The 26,998-nt window shown below is 42.8% G+C and overlaps 1 protein-coding gene across 3 annotated transcripts in view; it reads left to right on the plus strand.

The window, feature by feature from the left end:
• The window catches only part of kremen1 (kringle containing transmembrane protein 1), a 59,014-nt gene extending 36,217 nt beyond the window's left edge, over positions 1-22,797 (plus strand). For 2 of the 3 annotated variants that reach the window (XM_068721107.1, XM_068721106.1), the window contains exons 4-9: positions 10,252-10,376; positions 12,026-12,179; positions 13,323-13,655; positions 18,083-18,322; positions 18,955-19,039; positions 19,743-22,797. In XM_068721107.1, coding sequence (XP_068577208.1) covers positions 10,252-10,376; positions 12,026-12,179; positions 13,323-13,655; positions 18,083-18,322; positions 18,955-19,039; positions 19,743-19,902 — 1,097 coding nt within the window. In that variant the 3' untranslated portion in view covers positions 19,903-22,797. The remainder of the gene's footprint in view (positions 1-10,251; positions 10,377-12,025; positions 12,180-13,322; positions 13,656-18,082; positions 18,323-18,954; positions 19,040-19,742) is intronic. The other variant, XM_068721108.1, reaches the window with a different exon arrangement.
• The last annotated feature ends 4,201 nt before the right edge of the window (positions 22,798-26,998 follow it).

The following is a 26,998-nucleotide window of genomic DNA, read 5'->3' on the forward strand; positions in this document are numbered from 1 at the left end:
TATTTGGCACTTGATGTGTGCTAATTTTTGCATATGTGTCAGCTTGAGGCTTCCCCTTTCACCTTGAAAGGGGAGGGCTGGGGAACCTTGAACACACTCATTGTTATGTTGCTCTGACCTCTGACCTCTGACCTCATCATAGCTCCACCCACACCTGCCCTCAGGGGAAATACCTGCCTGCAGTGATGTGAGGAAACTCTCAGACAGAAATTAGAGAGAAGAAACTCTCACAAAAACAAGCCACAGGACGTCAGGTAGATTTAATCTCTTAGCTTCTCTCTCTCTCTCTCTGGCTCCTTCCTTCTCTCAACAAGGCTGGGGTTAAATCAGCCTGGGCCATTAGGGAATTAAAGGTATTGATTACGAGGCAAGCCTGTTGTGTAGACTGTTTGCTAATGAGAACAAGTAGATGGCCATTGTTTAGTGCTTGTCTTAGGAAAGAGGAGGAGACGAATAGAGGGTCACCCAATTTAGCTCTCAGGAATGAAGGCTCAAAGCCAAATGCAGACCAGCATGGTCCTGAGCAGGTGCAATAAATGTCATTTTATTATTGGATATTGTTAAGCTATTCTAATTCAGGCTCACAGTGTATGATGTGTGTGTTGTGCCCTTTTGCCCGTTTTGATGAAAACGTCTTAGCATAGCTAATTTGGTTTTTATTTGCGGAAGGTGAGACAGGGATAAATCAACCTCTACAGCCATGCTAGCAGCTCTGTGAGGCTGTTCTTAGGAACAGCAGCGCTTTGAGCTAAATGCTGACATCAGCGTGCTAGCATGACTACAGTGACAACGCTAACATGCTGATGTTTAGCCGTTATGTTTACAATATGTTCACCATCTCGAGTTTAGCATGCAAGCATCTTGCTCTCTTGATGGAGATATGAATTTGTGTACCAATCATGACAATCCATCTATTAGTTGTTGATATAATTTACTAAGAATGACAAATATCAGTCTGCTGGTGGCATGAGATGGAAAGTCAAGGAATCATTCGACTTCCTCTTCTTGTGACCATGAATATCTGGACCAAATGTTATGGGAATCTACCCAGTATACAAAATTGAGATGTTACTGTCTGCACCAAAGTGTTAGCTTGACCACAGACTGAATATAATAAGTAGACGGAGTCATTTTGGCATCGCCATCTAGTCTTTTTGCAACTACAAGTAACACGAGAAGGTGGAGCTGTACCCTAAAAGTACAGCCAAAAACACTGAATAACGTTTTTAGGTGACCAAAAACATTATCATTAACTTTCATTAATTAAAAACAAAATGTGAAAGGATTAAAGTTGTAAGACGAAAACACAGACAACTCCCACTCCAGACGCCCAACGCCGTGGTAGCAAGCTGTCAATCACAAGGTGTCACACCCTAAAGCATTTGTATTGTATTTCACTCTAAATGGACCATAATTTACTACTTGAACATCATGCTGTATTGAAGAAGACTTAAAACTACCGATTGAGATCACAAACTCATGTTTACAATGTTTACTGACGTAAAAAAAACAAGTGAGAGGAAGAGTCATATTAGAAAGAATTCAAATGTAAGACTCTTCCGCATTGGCCTCACTTATCTGACCCTGAGGTTGCCGCCTGGGGCTGACTGACCGACCATCCCTAGAGCCGCGATGCTAGCATGGCTAAAAATGATGGTCCAGAGTCAGATATCTTGGCAACTCCTGTCAAGATTGAAATTAAATTTACTATTCGTGGTCTTCAGAGGTTGACTCCGTGACTTTTGTGACTTAGATTATTATGGTTTTCTATTGACCAACATTGTGGCTCTTGATAAGGTATCTTAAAAGGTATCGGCAGGGTTTCATGAAATGTGCTATGGATATTCATGGTCAAAATAGAATAAATGTTTTGATGAATGAATTTTCCAGTAGTAATAGTTTATGCAATTGATGTTCAATGGAACTGAGAAATCCATGAAAGGATTTGGGCAACAGCTAGCTTCCTCAGTTTCCTGTGGAACAGCACACCACCGAGGCATCTCGTACTATTCCCATCCGCGCTCTATTTGGTCAACACAAGTCTAATACTATAATAATAGAATTAACTTGCTAGCTACCAAAACATGCCTGTTGCTAGCCTCAATACACATGTTGGTTGCATGACGTTACAAAATGCGCTGAAATCCTGTCATGGATTCCTCCGTTCCAGTGGTGCAGTATTTTTTGAGCCATGTTATACAGCCTCAAGAATGACATCATTGTTTTAAAAATGGTCGTTGTTCACCTTTAATCTCAACATGAATTTATCTGTTGGGTAGAGTGCCATGACATTTGCTGACCGCATTCATGCTCTCCAGAGGATAAATCTTTTTGGGATATCTGATTTAATCACTCCATTAATTGTTGTCAAAATGTCAACTCACAAGATGCAGCATATAATTTACGGAGCACTTTATTTTTCCCCCTTTAAAAAGGCCCTTTGATTAATGACTGCATACCTTTTTCTCTGCTCCATCCCCAGAACAAAAAGTTCCATGTTTAGTTTTAGGGCTGATTAGGCTCCAGAAAACAATCAGCATGCTATTGGTCATTACTTTCATTGTCATTACTGGTGTTTTAAGCAGTTAGTCTTGCGTTACCTACACTCATGATGGTTTCAAACAGTGTCTGGAACATTGCTTTTCTTTTTTTTTCATCAATGACATCCAGATAACCAGGACAACCTGCCACAGTAGACAAACAAAGAAGTCGATCTCTTTGAAAGTGAATGAAGATAAATGGAGGTGCACCGCTGTGCGTATCTAACGCCCGAGGTGGTCCTAAAGTGTCTGCTCGTCTTTTCATCTCCCAGTCGCTTTGGTATCAAGTCCCCTGGGACTCCTCGGGACACTGACTATTTGGTTTGTCGGTGACGCAGTGTGGCGGCCATTTCTCATCTCTTCCCCTTATTGTTCGCCCCGGTCCCTGAGGAGGCACTAATTATTCATTTAAAGCTCCGGCTCTTCCCTCTAATTAGATGGTTAGTCACTCTCCCAGGGCCCCGGGCTGGGTCATTGATCTCCTCTATCTCAATCTTGTTGTAACACAGCCTTCACCCCACACACACACATACACACACACACACACACACACACACACACACACACAGAGAAATATTTAAATGGTATAAAAGAGGACATACAGATACAGTAAACATGCACGTGATAAACAAGAAACAGTGGAGGCTCTCTCTCTCTCTCTCTCTCTCTCTCTCTCACACACACACACACACTCACAGCCCAGCAGCGTGTTTTGAACATCCCACTAGCAAAGTCAGTCTGCTGGAGACAAATACTTCTCTCATTCTGTCCAATAATAAGCTTCTTATTGTCCAACTGCAAACTGTTCCGATTTACAGGCTGGATAATTTATGATCTCCATAGAAAAGCAAAGCATGAACCCCAACAGAAACACAGAATAGCGACTCCCACCTCCTCACAAACAATACAGAGTTTCCAGAAATGCTCGTCTTTGGGGAGTTAGTGGCATATTTCTCCGTTTCTCTTGTGTTCTGGCAGGGATGTGGTGCAGTCAACAAGACTAATCACAGGCTAGATGAAACGCAGCAGCTGTATTTGTTTATGTATTGAATATACCGTACTACAGAAGGGGTAATAAATGGAGCCGAGACACAATGACAGAGAGACAGAACGTGATGGAGGAGAGGGGGGGGGATCACATAAACACCAACTGTGATAAGTGTCGTTGGTTTCCTTGATTTGTTGCACTTAGAATCCCTGGAAAGGCGGTGTGTGTGTGTGTGTGTGTGTGTGTGTGTGTGTGTGTGTGTGTGTGTGTGTGTGTGTGTGTGTGTGTGAGATCAGATCTGAGTTGTTAACCTGCTGGCGGTGCAGTAATGGGTCAGTGGGAGTGTTTCCAAGGCTTCAACGTACCTGTGTTTTAAAAGGCATCAAGCCTTTCAGCACTGTGCTTACAAAGTACCACTTCTCCTCTTTTGACCTCACTGCTGTAACACCACCTCTCTAATGTGGAAGCACTACTGACTGTTTTGTTGTTGTCTCTGTTTACAGTTTAATTGGATTTTAATGAAGCTGCTTAAGGGAGGATTTTGGCCACAGTGAAAGTTGAGGTTAATTTCTTTCCAGTGTTTCCTCAAAAAAAAAAAAAAAAAGTGAGTTCTCTCTTGCTTCTATCAGAGATTTACATCTCTACTGTAGATTCAATTTACTTTCCTATAACTCATGAGTGAGATCAAAATCAAATCTCTTGAGATGTCAAACTGAATGTGAGAAAATAATCCATGAAAGAGATCCCTGTCTGCAAAAAAGCTTCGAGGGTAATGCGGCATGAAAAGAAAAACATTTAACTGTTAATGCGTTCACAACGCCGTCAGAAGACAAAGCATGTGATAGTGGATCAAAATGTAAACACTGAAAGAGGAGGAAACCGTTTTCCAGCTAGCTGCTCTGAGATCAATGTATGATTCTCTGCATTCATTCTCTGTTTTGTCTATAAACTGTACAGTTTGAAAAAAACGGTCTCATGGTCCAAAGTAATCTATTTTAATAGCTTGTTTTATTGGACTATCAGTCCAAAACCTAAAGATATTCAACTTAAATCCTGACATTTGAGAAGTGAGATCCAGCAAGTGTTGAGAAAATGTTTCCCTCAATTGGCTATTTGATTCATCTTTGCCATTCTATAATAAAATGAATTAGCACATATAAAAAGAAAGAAATTTGAAAATGTAAAACACTTTGATGTGCAAAAGAATTGGTAAAGACGAGAAGAAGAAATTCTGGAAAAAGGGCAACATTACTGTAATCATTCATTATGGAAACCCCGCTCCATTGTCACCAACACAATGAAGGAGTCATCCCAGCGGTGATATCGTTTACGATCAGTCGGCCCCGCTTAAACTGACCTTTCATGCTCCCACATCCTGAATTCATCAGGCGATAACTGACAGCCCATTCAGGGTTCAAACAAACAACTCAATAAAACGAAATCACCTGCTGACAAGAGTCATTTCTACCAGCCCAAATGATAAATATGAATTAATTTAAATGTATGTAGGTGAAGGGAGAAAAGAAGGAAGGAAGGATGGAAAAAGTTCAGAGTTCTTGTTCAGCCTAATGATCGGTCATGTGACTCAAATCATTTGCTCCAAGTCTCAAGCAAGTTCTTCCTCTCTTGGTGAAGTCAAGTCAAAAGTCCAAAGTCAAGTTGCTCCCCAGGAGTCTTACCTGTAATATCTGGTCTTTATAAAGACATGGTATTAATACCTAATAATGATAATAATAATAATAACAGCTAACAGAACTAGCAGACTGCTGTACCTCGGTGCAACTCATCCGCTGCTAAGCGGGCCGACAGCTCGGTGAGTTTAATTCTGCTTTTGGAAGAATAGTTTTAAGGGTCTTCCAAGACGACTTTGAGCCGATTGCTTCCATTCATCGCCGCACGTTTGGAGTTTGAATGACGTGTGTTTGACGGAGCTTTACAGCCCGTTGGTTGGATTCATTCCATCAAACGTTACAGCCGTGGTCGCCACAGACACAGATCTCTGGTTGAGATCTGCGCTCTTCTGAGTGCACCTTTTTAGTTTTTGTAAGAGTTTGGTATAATTAGAGATAATATCTTAGACACTTTTTTTTAAATACCTTACATTAAGGATTATAGAAAGCCAAAGTTCTCAAGTGGTAAATATTTTGTCAAATTGGTAAAAAAAAACACACAAAATGATGAATTTGGCCACACATTCAATGCCAGCTGTACTCTCTGCTGCGGACATATTTCAGTTTGTTGGGAAAAAGTATCGATGTTTAATACGCTGCCTTTATTCTAGTGCTTTATTAAATGTTTTTTCAAGCTCTCAGGCTCTTGTATCTACATTTGTTCAGTGTCATCATGGCTTCCCTTGGAGATTTTAGGATTAGGACCGACTGTGAAAATAGCTCTTCGACTGAAATCCTCCAGTGTTTCAACTGTGATTATAAAGCAGAGACTTTAAAGGTTCATTGCTCCTTCAGGCTTCATATTCTCTCTCTCTCTCTGTGTGTCTTACCTCATCTTTTAAGTGAAAATATGTTGCACGCTGTGCTGGGTGGATACGGGCAAGCAGAGTCTGGCTGTTCAGAGTAAATCTATCTTGAAAAGAGAGACATTAAAGTCCCATTAAAAAGAAAACACTCTCTCTCTCTCTCTCTCTACCTCCATTTCTAATTTATAACCGTAATTATGTTTCCTTTAAACCGCTGTTTGTTATATCCCTCTGTGTTCTTCTTTCCTCCGTCTCTGATGTGTTTTGGGTCGGCGCTGTTGTTGTGTCTGCTGCGTCAACAGAGGTGTCTCATTTTCCCTGCGAGACAGACACCCATGAACTTTGTTGTTTCGCCGGCTGCCTCCTGTCTGCTTTGCGCTGTGATGCATTGTGGGAAGGCTAACTAACTGCTCTTTTCCGAGCTAAGGCAGCAGGCTGCCGGGCTTGTGATGAATCTGGCTGCAGTCGAGCCTTGTTTAGTTCTCTGTGTCTGTTTTTTTTCTTCTCACTCCCCTCCCGCTGTGATCTCCTGAGGTTTTCAGAGGTCTGGTCTGGGCTGACTGGAGCATTTGTGCACCTTGTGTTTCCTCTATTTCTCCCCTCTGGCTTGTTAAAGTCTAAATTCCACCGACAGCTTTGAAGTGTGTTGAATGTGTTTGTGTGTGTGTTTTTTCTTTTTCTTTTATTGTACGCGGTGATATTTGCACTTGTTGCGTCTGCAAAGCAGATGTTTTTTAAGCAACACTTTGCTCTGGAGTTTTCAGACAATTTTACACCGATTTTTTTATTTTTTTTTTGCTAAACACTGCATGCAGAGAAAGTGCAGAGCAGGCAGAGGCTGACGCCTACTTCGTCTCCAGTTCCATAAAAACCTCCGGTGCTCTGGTGTGATACGATCCCACCACCTGCCGCTCTTCAGGCAGCGCTTCACAGCCCCTGGGACGGGAAGAGGACAAAGACTGATACATTGATTAGCCCGCAATCTTCCTGTCAAAGCAAAATGAAAAAGGAGCACTGTGCCTTTAATCTTGCTGTTGAGCCCTGCAGTGGCATTTTCTCCTCCCCTTTTCAAAAAGCTCCGTCGAAGTGGTACCTGGCTGCCTGCCTTGCTCTGAGGGAGGTTGCTGGTTCCCAACCAGGTGTTTATCTCTGCTCTCTTCTCATCTCCCCCTCCTGCACACTTCACTTGGCTTAATCCAGTGTATACTTAAGGCACGGATATAAAAGAAACTGCTGTCAGCACTGTTCCGTCTCACCGTGAAATATGAAGATTCTTATTACTGTCATGTTTGCCTTTAACCCGACATATAATCCAGCCCTTAATTCTGCAAGTGTGCGGCGTGGAGTCTTGCTAAATGATTCAAACAACCATTTTAATCCATTTATAAAGCTTTGGCATGCTTGTGGCTGTAAAAAAGAAGAAAAAAAAAATGAATATTTCACATGATTTATTGCTGGTCTGAGGGAGTCTGAGGACTTTGTCTTCAAGCGTTCTTCAAGCAATCTGTCAAACACAGTTCAGCAGCAAATCTGCAGCTGCAGCCAAAATCTCGCCGGTTACTTTACGGTCAGCAAACGTGGGTGAAGCGCGGTGGAGCGGCCCTCTCTCTGCCTCTTCATGTCCCCCCCCCCCCCCCCCCCCCCCCACGTTTCCAGCCTGTGGTCGACATTGTTGCGGAATCGAAAACATTTTTCACCCCAAAGCCTTTGTGCCTCATTCCTACATAAAACAGCAAGAATCTGCAGCATCTGTTGCGCATGCAGAGGAGCTTTCGTGCCAGCCAAAAAAAAAAAGTTATCATTGTCAACAACTGGCACCCCAAAAACAATTCACGTGTGTGGTCTTTATCAAGGTTACTTCAGTTCATGAAGGCACTTTTGAGTGAAACCCCTCTACACCGATGTTATACATATTCAAATTGCATGCTGATCCTTTTTTTTCTTTTTCTTTTGCAGAATGACAATATATATATATATATATATATATATATATATATATATATATATATATATATTCCCAAGTGTAATAGCGACAAGCATGTCAATTCGAGTGTTCTCTTTCTTTCTGCCAAAAAAAACCTGTTGTTCCAGTTGTTCACTGGTGGAACTTGCTGTCATCAGACGAGCGGCATTCAATATGAAAATGTGTGAGCGGAGAAGACCGAGGAGCCGCTTTGCAGAGATGTTGAGTTCTAGGAACGTGTTGGTGTTTTGGTACAGAATCAGGGGACAAACGGCTCCACTGTTGTCAGACTAACTTCCACAAAGCAGGACTGCTGTTGCAAACAAATAGACAGGACGTGCCCCTGTGTAATATCTAACTTGTGATCGAATGTCTTTTGCAAATATGTGGGGGAACGGCATTGCTGAGTTCTCCGCTAAATTGCGTTTGCATTCATGTTTGAATTTTGCAAAAGTAGGATTAACTCTCCTGTCCCGGGCCTACGCAGAGAAATTCACCGTCTTTTGGTTTGTTCTAAATTTGATAGGTTTAACGTTGCAGAAATGATCTGATTTGACCTGTTTCTGTCGTGATTTGATTTCATGCTCAGGACATTTCAAAAAGACTGCAAGAAATTAGATTTAAAACTGGAAGGATCAGTCGGTTCAAAGTTGTGTTTGTGCGTCAGTTAACTTGCACATGGACATGAATTTGGAAATCGAAGAGGCTTCATAAAGAACAAGGCTGTTTTGTAATGTCACATGCTTGTGATTTTTGCATTCACGTTGTTCCTCGGAGCATTCACAACTATTTTGGACACAGTCTTTTTTCTCCCTCTTCTCTTTCCTGTCTTTTCCTAATGAGCATGTTTGTACCCTACGGTCGGATGACACAAATTCTAGTTGGACTGAAGAGCTTTTTTTTTGGGGGGGGGGGGGGGGGGGGGGGGCAGATTTTTCGTACTTGCGGTGAAAATGACTTACAGATTGTGCATTTACTTCTGTTTGTCAAGTCCGTTTCACTTCAAAACATGGAAATGAAACCAAAAATAAGCTTGTTTGAAAAATCGCAATGACAAACAAATCCCAAGTGGGCTATAGGCTGCTGGAGGCTTGGTTGGCGCCTTCTGAGCTATTACCTTGAATTTAAAGGCTGTGGAATGTTAAATCGCATCGTACTCGATAAACAGCGGATTAAGGGACAAATACGTCTGGCATGAATATGAATATGATCTGAAAAGGTGTCGACATCCTTCTTCCATCTGTATGGTATGTGATCCAGCTGCGATTGTTGGCCTATTTGTGTCACGCGTCCCCAGGTCTCACCTCACAAACATGTTCATGTTTCATGTCAGTAGTTATTGATGTGATGGGCTGCAACAACTGTCAAAACCAAGCGGGTATTAAAAAAAAAAAAAAAAGTAAACCTGAGATGTAGAAGTATGTAGTTGCTGCTTTTATTGTTTTATGAAAGCGCGGCCAAAGTTTTTCTCAGGGAGCATTCCAGAACTGAAAACTTTGTAGCTTGAATTATTATTATTATAACAAAATTATGATCGCCCGTGCTCTAATATCACTGTGGTCTTGATGGGTTAAAATTAAACCTGCCTTTAATGAAGACCTAAGGTGTTGGACCTCCCTCCAGATGTTCTTATTTCTTAATGCCGTCTGAAAAAGGTGCTTTTTTCTTTTTTTTCCTCCGTTTATTGGCACATCAAACCACACACACACACACAGTCACACATGTAGAAAACATTATGTTCCTAATCTAATGCGACTTGCGCTCACATCTGACAGGGTACATTTTCTAGATTCCAGTTCTCTCTCTCTCTCTCTCTCTCTCTCTCTCTCTCTCTCTCTCTCGCTATGACTCAAACATCCACATCCCCTTCACCCTCCTCCTCCTCCTCCTCCTCCTCCTCCTCCTCCTCCTCCTCCTCTTTTCTTCAGGCTGACTTGGCTGTGGGCAAATTCACACCAAAACATTCAAACAGAGGCCTGAATACTTTTTGAGTTTGTCACCGTAGGTTGTTTTTCGGGAGCGGGTCTATGAGGCACATATTTATAATCACAAACTTATTATAAAACTTGAGCAACTTAGACAAAGCCACGAGGCACATGAGGGTCGAAGGCATGCTTGCATCCCTGCATTGAATCTATGGAGAAACCTGCATTTGACAATCCAAATGACAAAAACACCCTTTTATTTACGCAGGAAATGCAGATGACCAGCGTATGACGGCAGATTGCATCTAAGTTGTTTGTGTTTAACTCATTTTATTCCCCCTCCTCTTGTCTCCCTACAGTGCCTGGGAACTTGGGCTGCTTCAAAGACAGCGGTGACCCGCCGACCCTGTCCGGCACCAGCGAGACCTCCAACAAACTCACCATCCAGAACTGTATCAGCTTCTGTAGGAAGCAGAGATACAAGGTGAGATTTGAACCTGAAGTGGAAACGTACAAACCTGTAACCCAACAGATGTTCAGCAGCTGGCAGCTTCTGCAGGAGAAAACATTCAAAACATTACAAACTGTTGACTCCTTCGTCCCGGCGCTCGTACTGAAAACTCTGAATGTGTCCCCTAATTGGACGGAAATAAAGTCCCCAGTCAGTTGCCAGTGTCTTGTCTAAAATAGACACGAGCTGGCCATAGCAATACTCAAGCTTTTATGTAAATCATCTGCGTTTACGGGCAATTTCCTGACAGTTATCGCCGCGGTGCCAAGTTTAGTCTATACCCCCTTTATTCAGCCATCAAACGTTCTGTTTCAAACCAACCAGCGGATGACAAATCATCACAGCAATCAATGCTGACAGCTGGAAATGAATGGTTATTAGCCCAGTGGGCACCTCCTCTTCAGTGCGTTTTCTCATCTCTGTATCTGGCATGCCATTGTCCCAGCTATAAACATTGCCAGGTGTTCATGTTCTGTCTCAGTAGATCCGGTTCATCTCTGTCTGCATTGACAGATACTGACAGAACAACCCCCCCCCCCTCCCTCACAATTCAGCAGATGTTACAGGATGTGGCGGCAGACTGGCATCGTCTGCCTACCCTTGGACCGTCACTTGTCCTTAATGCGCATGTGAAACATCGGTGCCTCGGAAAAGCACGCATCCCTTGTGACTTTCTGACAAAGAGCATGCCTGATGAGTTAGACAGCAATCCATCGCTTGTTTGCTTCTGCCAGAAGTATTCACGTTGGTGTTACTTCATCAGATAGAATAATGCAACAAGGACGTAGCTTGATGCGTCTTGGCGCGAGCAGAGGGCTCCATAAATTCCGATTCCATGACAAAAGACGCGGAGTGGGAAATGATGCAGTACCTTCAGTTGTGTGAATTCATTTAGGGCCTGGATGTGGGACAATGGTGTCCTTTTTGAAAGAAGGACAATAGCTCTTTTGAGAACAGGCAGCCAGTGGTGGCGAGGTCAAGACGTGTGAAGGTTTTTTGACGTTTCGCATTCCCGCTCTGACGCTTTTCGGGAACGGTTTGCTAACAGTTTTGATTTGAGGGATAGATAGGTGCTATTTCTGTGAGGTTTATTTTCTACACCCTGTGTGCAGCTGTGTGTTTGAAAGAAGGCTTCTAATCAGCTGAGAGGTTGTGGTTTTCCAGACTCAGATTACAGCATCTTGTAATCATGAGAGAAAGAGCAATTAGGGCATTTTAGACTCGAGTCGCTTTAATTTCAAAGAGAGAAGGAGCTGCATGCAGTGAACTGTTTACTGAGTGTTAACACACATTCTGCTGATATCAGACAAACAACCCATGAAAGTACTTTTATTTGAACGTGTTGTGTATTTGCAAACATATTTTATTTTTCCGCAAAGTTGTTATGTAATCATGTATAATTTTATGGAGAAAAATTCCATTTTGAATGTTTTTAGAGGGAATATCCCAAATCTTCATGTTTCATTCACAAAGTTTCGTCTCTCAGTCGTCGGCTGTTTTTCTCGCCGGCAACCATGCCAAATGAATGTACCATGAACGGCATTATGGGAAGTGTTACCCAAAGTTTGTTTTGGATTGCTGATGCAATGATTTGCATAACTCCTTTTGTTTTGTTTTTGCAGCTCGCCGGCATGGAGTCAGGATATGCCTGTTTCTGTGGCAACGAAGTGGACCAGCGTGACCACGGCGAGTCGCCTAGCATGGAGTGTAACCATGTTTGCTTCGGCGACCACACCCAGCCCTGCGGTGGAGACGGCTGGGTCATCATCTTTGACAGTGAGTGTTAACTAGTGTCGCTGTGGGTCTGACTCTGTGATCTTTTCACATCTGTGCTGCGATTTAGTATGAATTCTGCTGGGAAAATGCAACAAACTTTAACTGTAGGGTTTCCAAAAGTAATAAAAGGTAAATCAATTGTACAAATACATCTGTATCTGTGGTAGTGACCATTAGGGCTCTTGAGCCCCTGTCTCACTGGACAAAAAAAAACACTAGAACCCGCTAACATCTGACTTTGGCCTTCAGGAAAAGGACTCTCCGGTAGTCACAGGGATGTATTGGTTCCGGTGTAATGCTATGAATATGGAATAAATAAACTCAACAGGGATTTTTACAATTATTTATTAACGTACAAAACTTGCAATTAATACGCTCTCCAGGAACAGAATAAAACTCATAAAAGTCGTCTTTGTTAGTCTTTGCACTGTTCCAACAATCACCAAAATCTGGGTTTGAGAGTTTGAAAGAGAGACTGAATAAGTAACAGATATTTATTTTTGAAAAGAAAGAACCCACCGTAACCTTTTTGCAGCTTACTAACCCTTCTTCTGGGCCCGGACAGCGCAACCTAGACGTTGAATGTGACTCAACAAAACAGAAGCAGAATGGCCAGTGCAACGGTAGGCGTACTTGCAATGGGAAAGGAGTCTATTGCCCTTTTTAAAGCGGGTTTTCCCCCAATGCTTTGTTGAACAAGGCTTCAACAAACCTCCAAAAGGCACAGATACCTACAACCTTCAACATCAATTCACATCAACATATATTATATAATATTTGACATCATTATTGCCTGTTGGCCTTAGAGCTGCACTAAACAGCTTGTTACTTTTAGATTGTCGAACTGAAGTTTTAAAAGTTTAAAGAGCTATCCATCGCTTTCTCTCCTAATACCTATTCTGAATGCTTAACTCAAAGAAACCCTATTTAATGTGGATCAATCACATCATGGCTCATATACCTCAGCCACTTAATAAAGTCAGTAATGGGGGATAATGCCAATCTGGTGTATCAGATTGATGCGTCCCCATTCAGTGCCTCATGAGACCAAAGATAACCCAGTTATCATCGGTCTCAGCAGCTTCTAAGCTCTCAAAGCATCGCTGACTATTTTCCTCTCTTTGTTTGTGCTCTTTCTTCCAGCTCGAGTTGGTGCCTGCGGTGGAAACTACTCCTCTCCGTCCGGGGTGATCTACTCCCCGGACTTCCCCGACAAGTACGGGGCTGGCCGTGTTTGCTACTGGACTGTCCATGTCCCCGGATCCTACGCCATCCTCTTCAACTTCACCTTCTTTGAGATCTCCGACCAGACGGACATGGTGGAGCTCCTGGACGGCTACACCAACCACGTGGTGGCTCGCTTCGACTGGCGCAGCCCTCCGAGGGAGCTGGTGAACGTCACGGGCGACTATGTCATACTGTACTTCTACTCAGACCGCACCAACCAGGCCCAGGGATTTGCTCTGCTTTACCAAGGTAGGACTTCACTTGCCCTTCGGTGTTTCTGCTGAGAAAGGTTATGTAGACTGAAGAACGTGTTTGTAAAACGTGTCAACGTCTACACTCTTGGAAATAAGGGTACTAACTAGAACCTTAAAGAGTTTGTTGCCTCATGGGAGAACCCTATTTGGTTCCTGGTAGGATCTTTTATAAAGGTTCCACCTGAAACCCTTTCAGAGAGTTCTACCCAGAACCCAACATAAAGGGAAACCATCTGTAAAAAAGTTCTACCCAAAACCCTCTTTAAGAGGTTTCGCAGAGAACCTTTCTATGGTGTAATGGTTTTACCCAGAACCCTCTCTGGAGGTGCTATCCAGAATCTTTTCCTTCTAAGGGTGCTAACAACAAGCCACTCAGGAGGTTCTACCGAGAACCCTTTAAATTCCAAGGGTTTCATCAAGTACGCACCTAGGGAATTCTAAAGAGAACCTTTATACATTTTAAGGGTTTCATCAAGAACCCACCTTGGGGGTTCTTCCGAGAACCCTTTTATATCCCATGGTTTTCATCTAGAACCTACCCAGGCTTCCTCATTAGACTCCTAAAGGGCTGGGGCTGATGTGGTGCATCCTACAACAATCACAGTTCACAATCACAGTTTTTATAACACACATGCTTTCAACAATCCTTGAGGAACTCTTTCTTCCAAAAAGGGTTCTTTGGATGAAATGGGTTGTTAATGGAACCCTTAGTCTTATGAAGAACCCTTAAAAAAAACAACGTATTTTTGTAAAAGGGTGTATGACAAAGAATGATTATAATGTTTGGTTTGCGTTCTACCAAACATCCTGAACTACAGTACCCACCCTCTAAACCACCGAGAGCCACATTTGCATAATCAGGTGCGTGCTGACTCGCTGGCTCCATGATGGAGTTTTGCATGGCAGCTCTGGTTTCGTGGACTAACGCCTGTTAGCTGTGGTGAGGCAGTTGTCACGCCACTGGCAGGCCCTTTTCTCTTTTCATTTGCTAGTCAATGTCTCACAGCCCCGGGTGATACTGCATATTTAAATCATGTTTTGTTTTTCTAGGAACTCACTCTCTTATCAAGCTGCAGCAGGCTGCTGTGCTTCTCCAGAGTGCTCCTTGGTGAATTACGCGAGTTTTTATGCCACCTACATACAAAACACTGTGATGCATCGCGCCCTCTGATCATGATTTCACTGTCGAGCAGACATACAGCTGGGGAACTATAGCTCACGGGGAGTTGAAGACCTCACAGCAAATATGTTTTAATCTCTCTCCAGACTAATGTGGAAAATGTAGAAAGATGTGGAAAAAGAGGAGCTTTCCTCTGTTGTTTTTATATGACTGCACGTTCTCTGATACAGACTCCCCGCGTGAATAGTCTGAATGCACCAAAATAGTAATAAATTAATTTCTGGAGGCATGATAGTGTAGGTGACATTCAAGCTCACGGCTCGCTACACTGGGAGGCAATCTGTCCTCGCTCCTCCCTCTCTCGGCCTCCATTTGTAATCCCCTGTCATTTTTCTCGCCGCTGGTGTTATAGTAAAAAAACAATATCAGAAGGTCATAATCCTCTAACCTCTGGACAGGCACGATCCTTTCTGCACACGTCTTGGTTCTTGTTTTACGTGAGGCCTCATGTAGCCAAGAAATGGAATCTGCCACATGATATGAGAAAAGGTCACCTCCTGAAGTAATAGGTTTTTTTTTTCTCTTCCAGAAAGATAGAGAGAAAAATACACGGTGACTTGGGTGCGGAGACAAATAATAGAAACAGAAAGACAACAGTCGAACAAAGTTAAAGTAGAAGTAGCGGCACTAAATACATCTTATATCTCCTCTGTGGCACGCTGAGCGGTCGAAGCAGTAATTTCAGAATAAATGCTCACAGATGACGGTCGACGGCGGAGCATTTCAGCTGAGCCCGGGTTTGAAGCGTGGTATTTTGTTTGCAAATGGAGAACATGTGGGACGTTCTGGGAACATCACAGTCAGGTTGAACTGTTATGTGAAAAGGGGGGGGGGGGGATAAAAAAAATCCCACACTGCTTTAACATCCAACCACCATTCATGGATGACTGGAACCGGCCTGGATCAAATAATATCTAGAATTAGTTTTGGGTGATTTAACCGAGGTGGAACACAGGATGGGTGGGTTTAACCATTCAGTTTGCGGTGCAGTAACTCGTCTTACCACTAGGAGGCCTTCTTTATTCCGCTAAAGTTTCTGACTATTAGTTTCTTCATTAGACGTTTTCATAAAGCTGCTTTGAGAAACTTTTGCAGAGAAACTGAGAGAATTCTTAAGACAAGAGGAGATCTTTTTTGCAAATCATCATACATAAAGATCACAAATTTGACTGCATAATCCAGCGATGGCCACAAAAAAACCCTTTTATTTGTGTGTTTATGGCAGTTTATTGTAAAGTTAACAAATTTAATAAAAGCGTATTTTGGGATTGATGAATAATTCTGCCAGAGATTTGTGTAAACCGTCATCTCTGGTGTTATTGGACTGTTCATCAATAACACCAGAGATATATGCTTTTAAAAAGGTTGTTATCCTCGTATTTGAGCAGGACCTTGGGAGCCCTCTGGAGTGCCTCTTAACTTCTCTCGTCTAGTTTTAGCGCTAAAAGGCTTTTAGTGAACTCTTTGACAAAAAAAACATTCTGTAGGCGTCTTAAAGTTAGGACTGGCATGTCTCTCCTAACTCGGCTAATTAGGAACAACTTTCAACTTTCGGATGTTTTGTGAATTCGGCCCCATTTGGAACGTCTTCATTATTTCTGCTTTCATGCTCACTTGAAAGAGATATGAACTAATCCATTCTTTGTGCGATGTGTTTGGGGACAAATTAGAGAATCTTATCTTAATTTAGATGACTATAATCACAGATTGCTGATAGATTACGGAAATGTTTCTCTTCACCAAACCTCACTGCAAATTAACATGTCACAAAGAAATCATGAAAGAGTCAAGTGTGACCCGCCGCAGTCTGTTTCTCAGAAGCAAAGCAGAAAACTCTCAAAATCACACAGTGATTTTAAATAAATCACGTCTATGTTTAGGAGAAGTAAATGAAAGGCAGACTAGATCTTATTTAGGATATTGCTTCCCTCTGGGAACACATAAATGACTTGAAATAGTCCGCGCTCTCTGGCACTGTTGTTTTATGAAGCAAAACCCTCCCACATCTGGTGCTTGTGAGCAGGTTAAAACAAACCGAATTTATTGCAAAACACTTTTTGAATGATGTGTGGAGCGGGCCGAATAGCTCTCGACACCACATGTTTACGGCACGCTTGAGTGATTTTGCAAAGTCGATCCGTTTCTTAACAAACACAGTTAATATTGAATATTCGCCTCGTGACTCCGCCGTGTACTTTCAACAACACGATGTATCGCATTACCGCTCGCTTGCTGCAACGGCCTGGTTTACCCACGGGAATAATTAAAGGGGCGTTAAGTGATATGTGTCCTCAGCTTGTAGAAATTACATGGCAGAGCTTTTCCTCTTATGTGTCTCTGGCACAGCATGCAGCGCTCACCACTCCTCTCCCTCGGAGCTTGTGAAGGGAAAATAATACATAGAAATAGTCACATTCTGAGGAGGTGATATGTCACTTTGAAGAGAGCTGGAACAGTAGTCCTTTTAGGGCTGGGCGATATATTAACAATATTTATAAGAAGAAGACTTTATTCCCGGAGTCTTAGAAATGTTTGTACATTACAAGATGAATAATAAATATCCTTCAATAATGAAAATGGCAGTTTGTTTGCCAGTTTTTTTTTTTGTATTTTATGCTCCACTATTCATGGATAATTAAATGCAAATTGCATTGAGCTAAATAAAGTCTCACTGTTCACGACTGTCAGTGGTTGTGATACAAGTAAATGTCATGGTGCTTAGCAACAGTTTCTTTGTTTCGTTGTTATTGACGAATATAAAATTGTTTTAGTGAATTTGAATGCGTCAGCTTTGCAGTTTTGGTTCACCGCTTTCATCTGCATTGTTTTCTTTTTCCTTTTATTGTGCACTAAGGTGATTACAGAACAAGTGAAGACAATTACATGGACACATAAACAGCAAAAAAAGAGATTATACAAAGTACGACAAAGACAAATGACAAAAAACAAATCTGCATTGTTTCTGGCCACAGTGGGCAGCTGTTGTAGGAGAACAAACTCTAGAGACTCACTGTGTGCTACCTGCCCAGCACCAAACAGCAGACTGAGTTACAAATGATCTAGGGAACATAGTGGAGCATTTAACTGTTACAGAACCCGATTCCTCCATTTTTCGGAGACCAAAAGCAGACGTGTAATGAGAGTGAATATTGGTCGCGCGTTTCATTTGATGGCCTAAACTTGACTCCAAGCGAGTGCTAACCTCAACACTAATCCCTTCACTTATTCCTGTATTTCCCCAGCACTGAGAAGCCAAGACACCAGAACGATGGAGGCCGAGGGAGATGGGGAGGATGAGGGGTACGACGTCTCCAGCACGGCGGGGCCCCAGCTGGCCGGCGGCGTCACCGAGAGATCCAACAGCACCTCCAACGGACGCTCCTCCCAGATCCTCTACGTGATCACGTCCAGCCCCGGGAAACCGGAGCACAACATGCCAGGTCAGTGGGCTGGACGCGGCGAGACCACCGGCCACAGCGCTAGTATGTTAACACCCACGATACACTGCACCTCTCTCTCTCTCTCTCTCTCTCTCTCTCTCTCTCTCTCTCTCTCTCTCTCTCCCTCTGCAGGCATGTTGTGTGAAGGTTTTAAGAAGCTACAGCTCTCATTGTGCATGACCTGGTTTCTCTGGAAGTATTAAAATCTTAGGTTGATGAGACGCTTGTGGAAGTTTTGGCCCAGAGTGATTTCCTGCGATCTCACATTGAAGTAATTCTACTTGACGCTTGTTTTTTCCTGTCAGTGACTCATAACTGAAGTTACTTTCGGGTCTCCCTGCTGATCACAATCAGGCCTGTTGTCAAAGCTGCGCAGGACGGGCTGACGTGTTCTGCGTTTTACTACTTTCTTCAAATATCACTCTTTCCAAACTCTTGAGTGCTCCGTCTCAAAGGGCTATCCGTTGTATTTTTTTCAACCGGAGGAGCGCAGATGTGCGCTGAGAATACATCACCATTTCTTGACAATTTGCTGGCTGAACACCGCTCACAGGTGTTGCCGGCAGTGCTTCAATAATCCTCCGCTTGCTAATCCTTTCAGTCTGCTTCAGTTGGCTTTCATTACCGTGATTCCGTGTCTGATGTCTTGTTACTGTGTCGCTGCCTCTCTGTAGTGTGGACCATTTACGCCCTCGCCGCTCTCCTCATTCTGACGGTCATAGCCATGGTGGCGAAGCTGCTGCTGCACATCACGGTCAAGTAAGTATGAGGATGTTCGAGGTGTGCGTGATCGACCAAGCGTCAAAATGTCAAAAAGATGAAAGAACAGTGTGAGATTCACACATTTGTTGAATTTTTTGCGCGATTATGGCGTCTTAAAAAAAAGAACAAAACGAGACAACCTCTGTGAAAATTTGTGAATTCTTCAAGTTGTGTTCAGCCAAGCTTCGGCCCAGAGGGACTTCCTATGATCCCACATAGAAGAAATGCTAAGGGAGGCTTGCTTTTTCCTGTCAGTGACTCATAATTGAAGTTACAACTACACTGGGGAAGTTCAGAGATTCCCCTCATTGCAGCAACTACACAAAAATAGAAAATTGAGAAAGAAGACTCATAGAACACCATTCTTCTTTTTTTTTTATTCCTAAAACGGCACATTAAATAATTCCCCTCATGATTACTATTTTATCAATAGTAATCATAAAAGTAAAGTGGTGAATTAAATGAATTATTTAGTTTTTGAAGTGGAAGATAATAAAGCCTACAAAAGCTTCAACCACTGTAAGTGCCATTAGTTTGTGTTTCTAGTAAACAAGGCAGGGAACGAATGCAACATCAGGACTTAGGTGGCAGCGTGACACACTTTGTAAATGCCTATCTTTCCACGATTCTCTTTTCTAATTCCTCTCTTTTTACTCTTCTCTCTCCACCTCTTCTCCCGTCTCCTCCTTTCCCCTCTCAGGTCTCCGAACATCCCAACGGTCAGCGGTTCAGACAGCTGCAGCCAGAGCACGGCGTCCTCTGAGCCGTGGATCATCCTGTACCGACCCTCCACCATCTCCCTCTTCAAGAAGAAGCTAAAGAACCACCACGGCGACCTCAGCCCCCTGGTGGGCAACTAGCGCCACTGCTGCGCTCCACCGTTGACCAAACGCCACCGCCAACCCACAACTACTCCGTACAAGGGCCGTCGGACGCCAGGCCCTCGGACAATGAACCTATATGAGGCGCTACGCCAACAAGCCAACAACTGAGTGGCTAATGACAACTGACTGAGTGACTGCTGCTTAATGGCCTGTGTGCCAACGCGGCCGGGCCCTCCCCTCCTGCTCAGCACCAAAGAGGAGGGGGGACAGGCAGGGCTGTCAGCGACCTCAGTGTGGGAGAGGAGAGCCAAGGAGTAGATGGAGGACGATCTGCAGCTCTGACAAAGAAACAAGGACGCTTTTAACATGCGGGGAGCTTCTCTGGTTCGGCGAGGCTCCATTTTCCGTCACCCACGGATGTCCCGAAACAATCAGCATATACCTCCAAAAAACCCATCCGGACTGCAGAATCACCGGTGAAAACACAACAAAGCCGGGTGCAAGATAACTGCTAACTTCACTGTTCGCTTTAGGAAACAGGGAGGTTTACCTCCTTCTCGATGCTTCAGAGTCACAATGGCAACCGCATCTTCACGAGCATCAAGAAGAGGATGAAGAAATGGAGTCTTTCATACACACACACACACACACATGGTGTTACACAGCTTTGTATAAACTCTTTTAACTGCCTCATATGGACGACGAACACTTCCAGCCATAAACCAGAATCCTCCCCATCCAAAGAGTTCTATATTTATTTGTCTTTTTGATTCCATATGCAAAAGTTCCAATGTTTCTTTTTGATTTGTTTTACTTGACAACTAGCTTTCTGAGGAGAGGGAAACAGGACACAGAAACGTCACACGGAAAGGTAGATATCGCAGCACTTTGGGGATGAATCACTTGCTGTAAATTGAAAAGATCACAGAGAGAGAAAGAGAGAGAGAGAGAGAGCGCGCTCGCCCACTCGTTCACTCAGCGCTCATGCGGATTCGGGCGGAGAGATAAGCAGCGTCGTTCACTGAGGGGGTTGGGTGGTGCAGTTTGCAGCAAAACTGCCATTTAGGGAGGCTTGGGAAGATCTGAGGGCTTTTTTTTTCTGCTCGACTGTGGGTGGGAGTCTTTCCGGTTTGATGGTGTTCAAGTGCCTTAAGGATCTCCTGTTCTCTTGTCTCAGCTGCATCACATCTGTTTCTTTCATGGGTCTCCCCTCGCAAGAGTCTGCACTTCTTCAAACTCAGCGTGTTTCATTCCATAATAGGATTTCCACCGATTATATGTTAAGGAAAAGAAATGATGCCACATCTTGTACAGCGATTTGAAAGCATTAGATATTAGTCTTTTTTAGTACACTCAACTGAACACCTCTCCAGACTGGATCTTTTACATTTTTTTTTTATTATATGATGCTTTTTTTTGGGGTTTTCCAAAAAGAACACACAGCCAACTCATCATGTAGTAATGGACAAGGCTTTAAAAGAAATCTTTGTTTCTAATTTCTGTGTGCTCTTATGTGTAGTCTTGGACATTTACAGAACATATTGTTCACATTAAGTTGTCTTTTGATTACAGGGGGGCGGGGGGGGGGGATAGTGTTGTATATTATGTAATTCAGTGTGGGAATGACATTTATGTCCGCTCTTTCATTTTGTGTCTCGGCAAAGCATTTGAGAGACACGTCAAAGTACTTCCTCGTCAACTTGGCTTAAAGGTGGACTGCCTTTTTTTTTTTCTTCTCCCCTTAGACAGCAGTAAATTCTACAAGACACTGCAGACCTAGAAGGTTTTACTTGTCACCTTGACTTCAGGCCAAAAGGTTGAGCGCGAGCAATATACCCAAACAGAAATGTAACCAAAAGCACTCAATGTTACAATGCACAAGCTGTCAGCAGGTTTGTAGCTGTGACGGTTTTCTGTGCATTGCTGTGACATTTAAACCACTTGAGAAAGGTCGAAACCCACTAGTTCACCAATGGCATAGCAATTGGCCTTTCCTGTCTTGGGACTGGATGTTTCTGCAGATGGTCACCTCAGAAATCTTCCAATCACAGACGGGATAAAGAAAAGAGAGGTTTGAAACGTCAGCGCACTTAAATTAGCTTCTACTGACAAAATGATATAATACTTATTCACTGTCGCATTCGGTTTTAGTGTAAAGGAGAAAGAAAAAAAAAAAAGGGAACGTACTCTATGCAGCAAACTGAGCACTTGAGACAAAAGGTCATATTTCACAACATGATGCCGCAACACAGTGACATTCATGTCAAAATATTTATGGTTTTCCAAGAATCGGAGCAGAAAAAAAAAAAAAAAAAGATGGAGAACCTTTCTTTCCCAATCAGAAGTTTGTAAAAAAAATGTGACTGTGCTACAGTCTGCTTGTCTGCTCGACTGTAACTCATGTTAATTATTGCAAGACAAGAGCACATGCCCCTTGGTCTGTGATGTTCAGAGCCGCCCATGCGTAGAGAGAGAGAGGGAGGGAGAAGAAAAAAAGCAAAGATGTGAGAACGATGGGAAATTAATGTGCGTTGAAATCAAACACAAACTAACGAAATCTGACAGTTGAAATCTAACAAGGCCATATTTGTTTGGATAGCCTGGTGAATTATGCAAACTCCCACTTTCTGCCCCGTCCTCCAGTCAGTCGGAAAAATCCACGCTATGTCTCCTGAGCGGTGGAAACGGTCTTTTTTTCGTTGATGTGAATGTCCCGTAGCGCTCGATGACGTGAAAACACCAGAGGCCCTGTGGGAAATGACCCAGAGGGTCCAAAACATTGTTTTCATGCAATTGTAAATAGCAAAATAGTGAAATGTTTAATTTATACAGTAAATTATTGTTATTTTGTATGTGAATGGGATATAATCTATCTTTTGTATAAGTGAAGTATCTTTGTAGTTTATTTAATGTGTCCTGGTTGCAAAATAAACACTGTATGCATGTTTCTTAAGCTTGTGTTGTGCTTGTTCTTTTGTTTTGTGCCACCTTCTTTTTATTTCATAATCGCACACGATCAATATTACGAACCCGGGTGGCTAAGAAGCATATGTGCCACAAAGACCGGATCGAGCTAATGCCATTCACTTTCCCATTTGGAAGCGTTCCATTTGAAAGGCTGCATCGTTTGCATGGTGGGTCATCTGAACCCCTTTTTCCTTTCTTTTCTTTTTTTATTTCTACGGAGCTAAATACTTATCAGATATGGGAAATGACTCCCAGACTGTTTGGAGATGCACACACACGGAGAGAGGATTTGGTGTGCCATGTGTAACCCATTGGTTCCCCTCCGGGATGAGGTCAAGCATGCAACCTGCACATTTTAGGGGGAAACAGCAGGAGTTCGGCTTTACAACTGAAACACCGTGAAAAAAAACCCCAACAAACATGGAGTGACGTGTGATAAGCTGGAACACTTGAGATGTTTGCCGAGATGATTTCTTAATTCGTGAAACGTGTTGCTGTGTTGCTTTCATCAAGTGCTCACTCTGAAACAGCAGCGCGTGCTCGCCATTTGTTAACAAGACAACTGCAACTCCGCACAGAAGCAAAAATGATTCTCTAAAAAGTTTGCAGTCCAAACATGCTCGTATGGAAGTGCGTGTGCAATAACAAGGGCTCGCAATTTGTCAAAAAGTTGCAGTAGAAACTGTCGCGGTTCCCAGAATGTCTTGGCTGTAAGGCTTCCAAAAATCCCAAATCAAGTTACCATGAACCTCTGATGCTTCTGAACTGAGCCATATTTTACAGCAAAAAAACCTTGGGCGTAGGACTTCTTTAATATTTTTGATAATCCTGTTGATGCTACCTTGAAAAGTCATTCAGAAATCAGTGAAATCAGAGAGCTTCGGGAAGGGCGGGACAGGCCGGCATGAATAAAATCAGCGGTATTGCCAGTTTATCCATCACATTAAGATTAGCAAAACAGTTTTGAAGCCACAAAACAAGTGATCTAACTCACCAGATGGAGACTGTGGGTACAAGCCTGGCATTGGTCGTGTATCTCACGCGGCATTCTCCTCCTCTTCCGCTATCTATTTTGCAAGGGAATTGGTGCTGGCTATACAAGACTACAAGACCACTAAACTAGTTCCTCCGTCTCACAAACAGGAAAGACTTTTCTTTGGACCCAAACAGTGGTGGAGTCAAGCTGTTTAAGGGGCAGGGGCCAAAAATATAAAAAGGGCACCAAATGCATGGGGCGGCACCAATACGCAGAAAGTCATGATGCATTTACGGTAGCCGACAGCAATCATTTCTGGGTAAACAACTGCCCATTGACTTGAATTGCGGGATATTAATAATTGTTTTGTCATATTCAGCTGTAACTGTCACATGACGTTTCGGCTGTGCTTATTTTACATACCATGTTGCTTTGCTAGCGTCTTATATTAAAAAAAAAAAAATCTACCCAACAGCGACAGCTCATTGCCGGTCAGACTAACTGCTAATTATGGGTAAACACAAGCATTCATTTTCTTTAGTCTGTGGCCCAACATGTAAATAAGGTCCTCCGACTTAACGTTAGATCAGTCTTATTACTCTTCAGTCGTTCCTCGTTAAATTGTATGGACGTAACAGAGTTGCTTTCGACGCGGACATTTTTGCAGACGAACGTTGTGATTGTTTCTATGTGGCTCTGCATCATGTTTTCTGTTCTAGAAGAGCACCAGCGGGACCTATATCGTGTTTCCTCTGCCATAGGGGCATCCAGGAGGGCACTTTAGCTGCGTTTGTTCTTCTTCTTTTGGATGAGGGCGCCAGAGAGGGGGGGCATGCCCCAACATAAACCTGTTATTGGCCTCAGGTCACTTTGAGATTGTTTCATCTCCTCTTGGAAACACACACATTCCAGTACAGGAAACTAGAAGCAGAAAATTGTAAACGATCCTCTTACTCCCTCTACTGGTGACATGATTTTTGAGTACATTTAATCAAAAGTACCCCAATAATGATACTCGGTGCCAATGGTATCCATTTTTGCTTGCTAGGGTAATCAAATTATTAAATTCTTTTATAAAATTTTACACAAAAATATGAATGAATGTCCTGTTCTGTTATCCATACGACCACAGTAAGACATCAAATCTTTGTGGCCTTCTACGCTCCCTCCCATTGACCTCAAAATGTGTTTTTCTCAAAAGCAATTGTGAAGCTGTAACATTAATCCAGCAGCTAGACTCTGAGACTTATCATCACTCCTCTGGGTGCATGTGAAAAAAAAGCCTTGGCCCATTTTCCTCCCATAGCCGAGGAAAAGAGCGATGTAAACTGATCCCTTTGAACCCGAGTCGACCAGTAATTAAGGCAACAAAGGGACAATACATGGCCGTGTCTGGTTACTGTCAGAACGAGAAAGTGAGAAGAATGGAAGACAATATCTGCCACTTTCTGCACTCAGGGTACTGAAGTCAGGTAGATTAGGAGAGAGACTGTCCTTGATGGATTTGTACATTGTAGAACTGTGTGAACGAGGCTCACTGGCTGTGCAGGAACTTGTCTGTTTTGATCCGCCTCGCTCTGCAATATCGTCTGTGACCCTGGTGCAATTAAGTCACTCTCATGCCCTTCAGTGGTTTTGAGAACATGCATTGGCCTGTTTAATGCTCGAGATTTCCCTTCTATTATTGTAGCTTTGTGCTGCTGAGAGCTGTTTGTATACTGTAGTCGAGACAGTTGATTAGTGCAGAATAATAATTAAAAACCATTAAAATGTTCTACTACTACTACTACTACTAATAATAATATAATAATTCAGCTGAATGGATAGCGCTCTTTCTCCACGTATGGTTTGGAGGTCTAACCACGAAAAAAGCTTTAACAGAGTATATATATGCACATTATCTCGTCTGCATATGTTCAGGGTTAAGCTGTAAGTTATATCTAAAGAACAACAAATTGCCGACTACATTTTGATATGAACGTATTATCAGTTTGCATGATGTGGATCCCATTTTGCATCAGTTTCCCATCAAAGCAGGTACAAAAGCCCAGTGGAAGATGCTGAGATGTCCTCATGTTGTCACTCAATATTTTCTGTAAACTGCTGTAAATACTCTTCACTGTTCTGCATAATGTTCACCAGAGGAGGTCACTGTTCACCCAGCGTTGCCTGCATGTATGAGTATAATGTAGGTTTTTTTCTCCATGAAATGCAGACTTTTCTCTGTTTTCCTGGGCCTCAGAGGTAGAGCGATTAGGGTTTGATCCCCGGCCCATCCAGTCCATGTCGATGTGGGCAAGACACGTAAACCCCAAATCAACCCCATGTATGAATGGATGTGAATCTGAGTTAGTTTAGTTTAGTCCCTTCCTATCTTTTTAATAAAGTTGCGACCCCTCAGCTTAATGTTAGGCAGGCTGTGAATAACTGAACTACAGGAGGCTTAAACGCTAGTAAATAAAAAGCAATTCATTTATTCAGAATTTCACTCATAGCTTTAAATAGAAGTGTCCCAATGTTTATCCAACTTAAGACCAAGTCAGTCTGTTCATATGCATCAACATGAATCCATTAGTTTATGACCGTACGAGTATAATCGTTAGAAATGTGTAAGACAAGGATATCGTTTGTTTTCATGGACGGCCGAATGGTGCGTCACTTTAAATGTTGCCGCCGCAAGGAATTGTGGGGCGGAATGATCTACTTCCCTTTCGTAAAGGAAGGCCCAGTGTTTCCTATAATAAAGGAGCTAATAAAGGAAGGATTGGAGCACCTTTCATTGGCATTTCATTCTAACATCTGTTATCATGGCGCCCACTTAGATATTTCTGAGTGTTTTCACTCAGTTAGGAACCTTCCTGAGCAAAAAGGACTATTCGATCGCAGCCTTGCTCTAAACCTAACCGGAAGTCGGCCATTTTGAGTTTTGTGTCGTTTCGCCATCTCCAGGCGCTGGTCACTAACGAACTCCTCCAAGGTGCTTAATCAGATCCTCTTTAAATGTGGACAGTACAATCTCAAGACCTTAGTGATTCAAAGTGGACGTGGTGTGGCGGCCAGTTTACATGTTTCACCAACATACATCAAGCTGTTGGGCTGAATCGGTTATATTTTGATTAGCGTTTAATTACTTCAGTCATTTCTGGTTCCAGTTTGTTCCCGTTTCTCCCTGTTTTATAAAAATGTTCA

The sequence above is a fragment of the Cebidichthys violaceus genome, unplaced genomic scaffold, assembly GCF_023349555.1.
Source record: "Cebidichthys violaceus isolate CVI_PGR_0920_01 unplaced genomic scaffold, fCebVio1.0.p SCAF_26, whole genome shotgun sequence".
Classification (NCBI taxonomy): Eukaryota; Metazoa; Chordata; class Actinopteri; order Perciformes; family Stichaeidae; genus Cebidichthys; species Cebidichthys violaceus.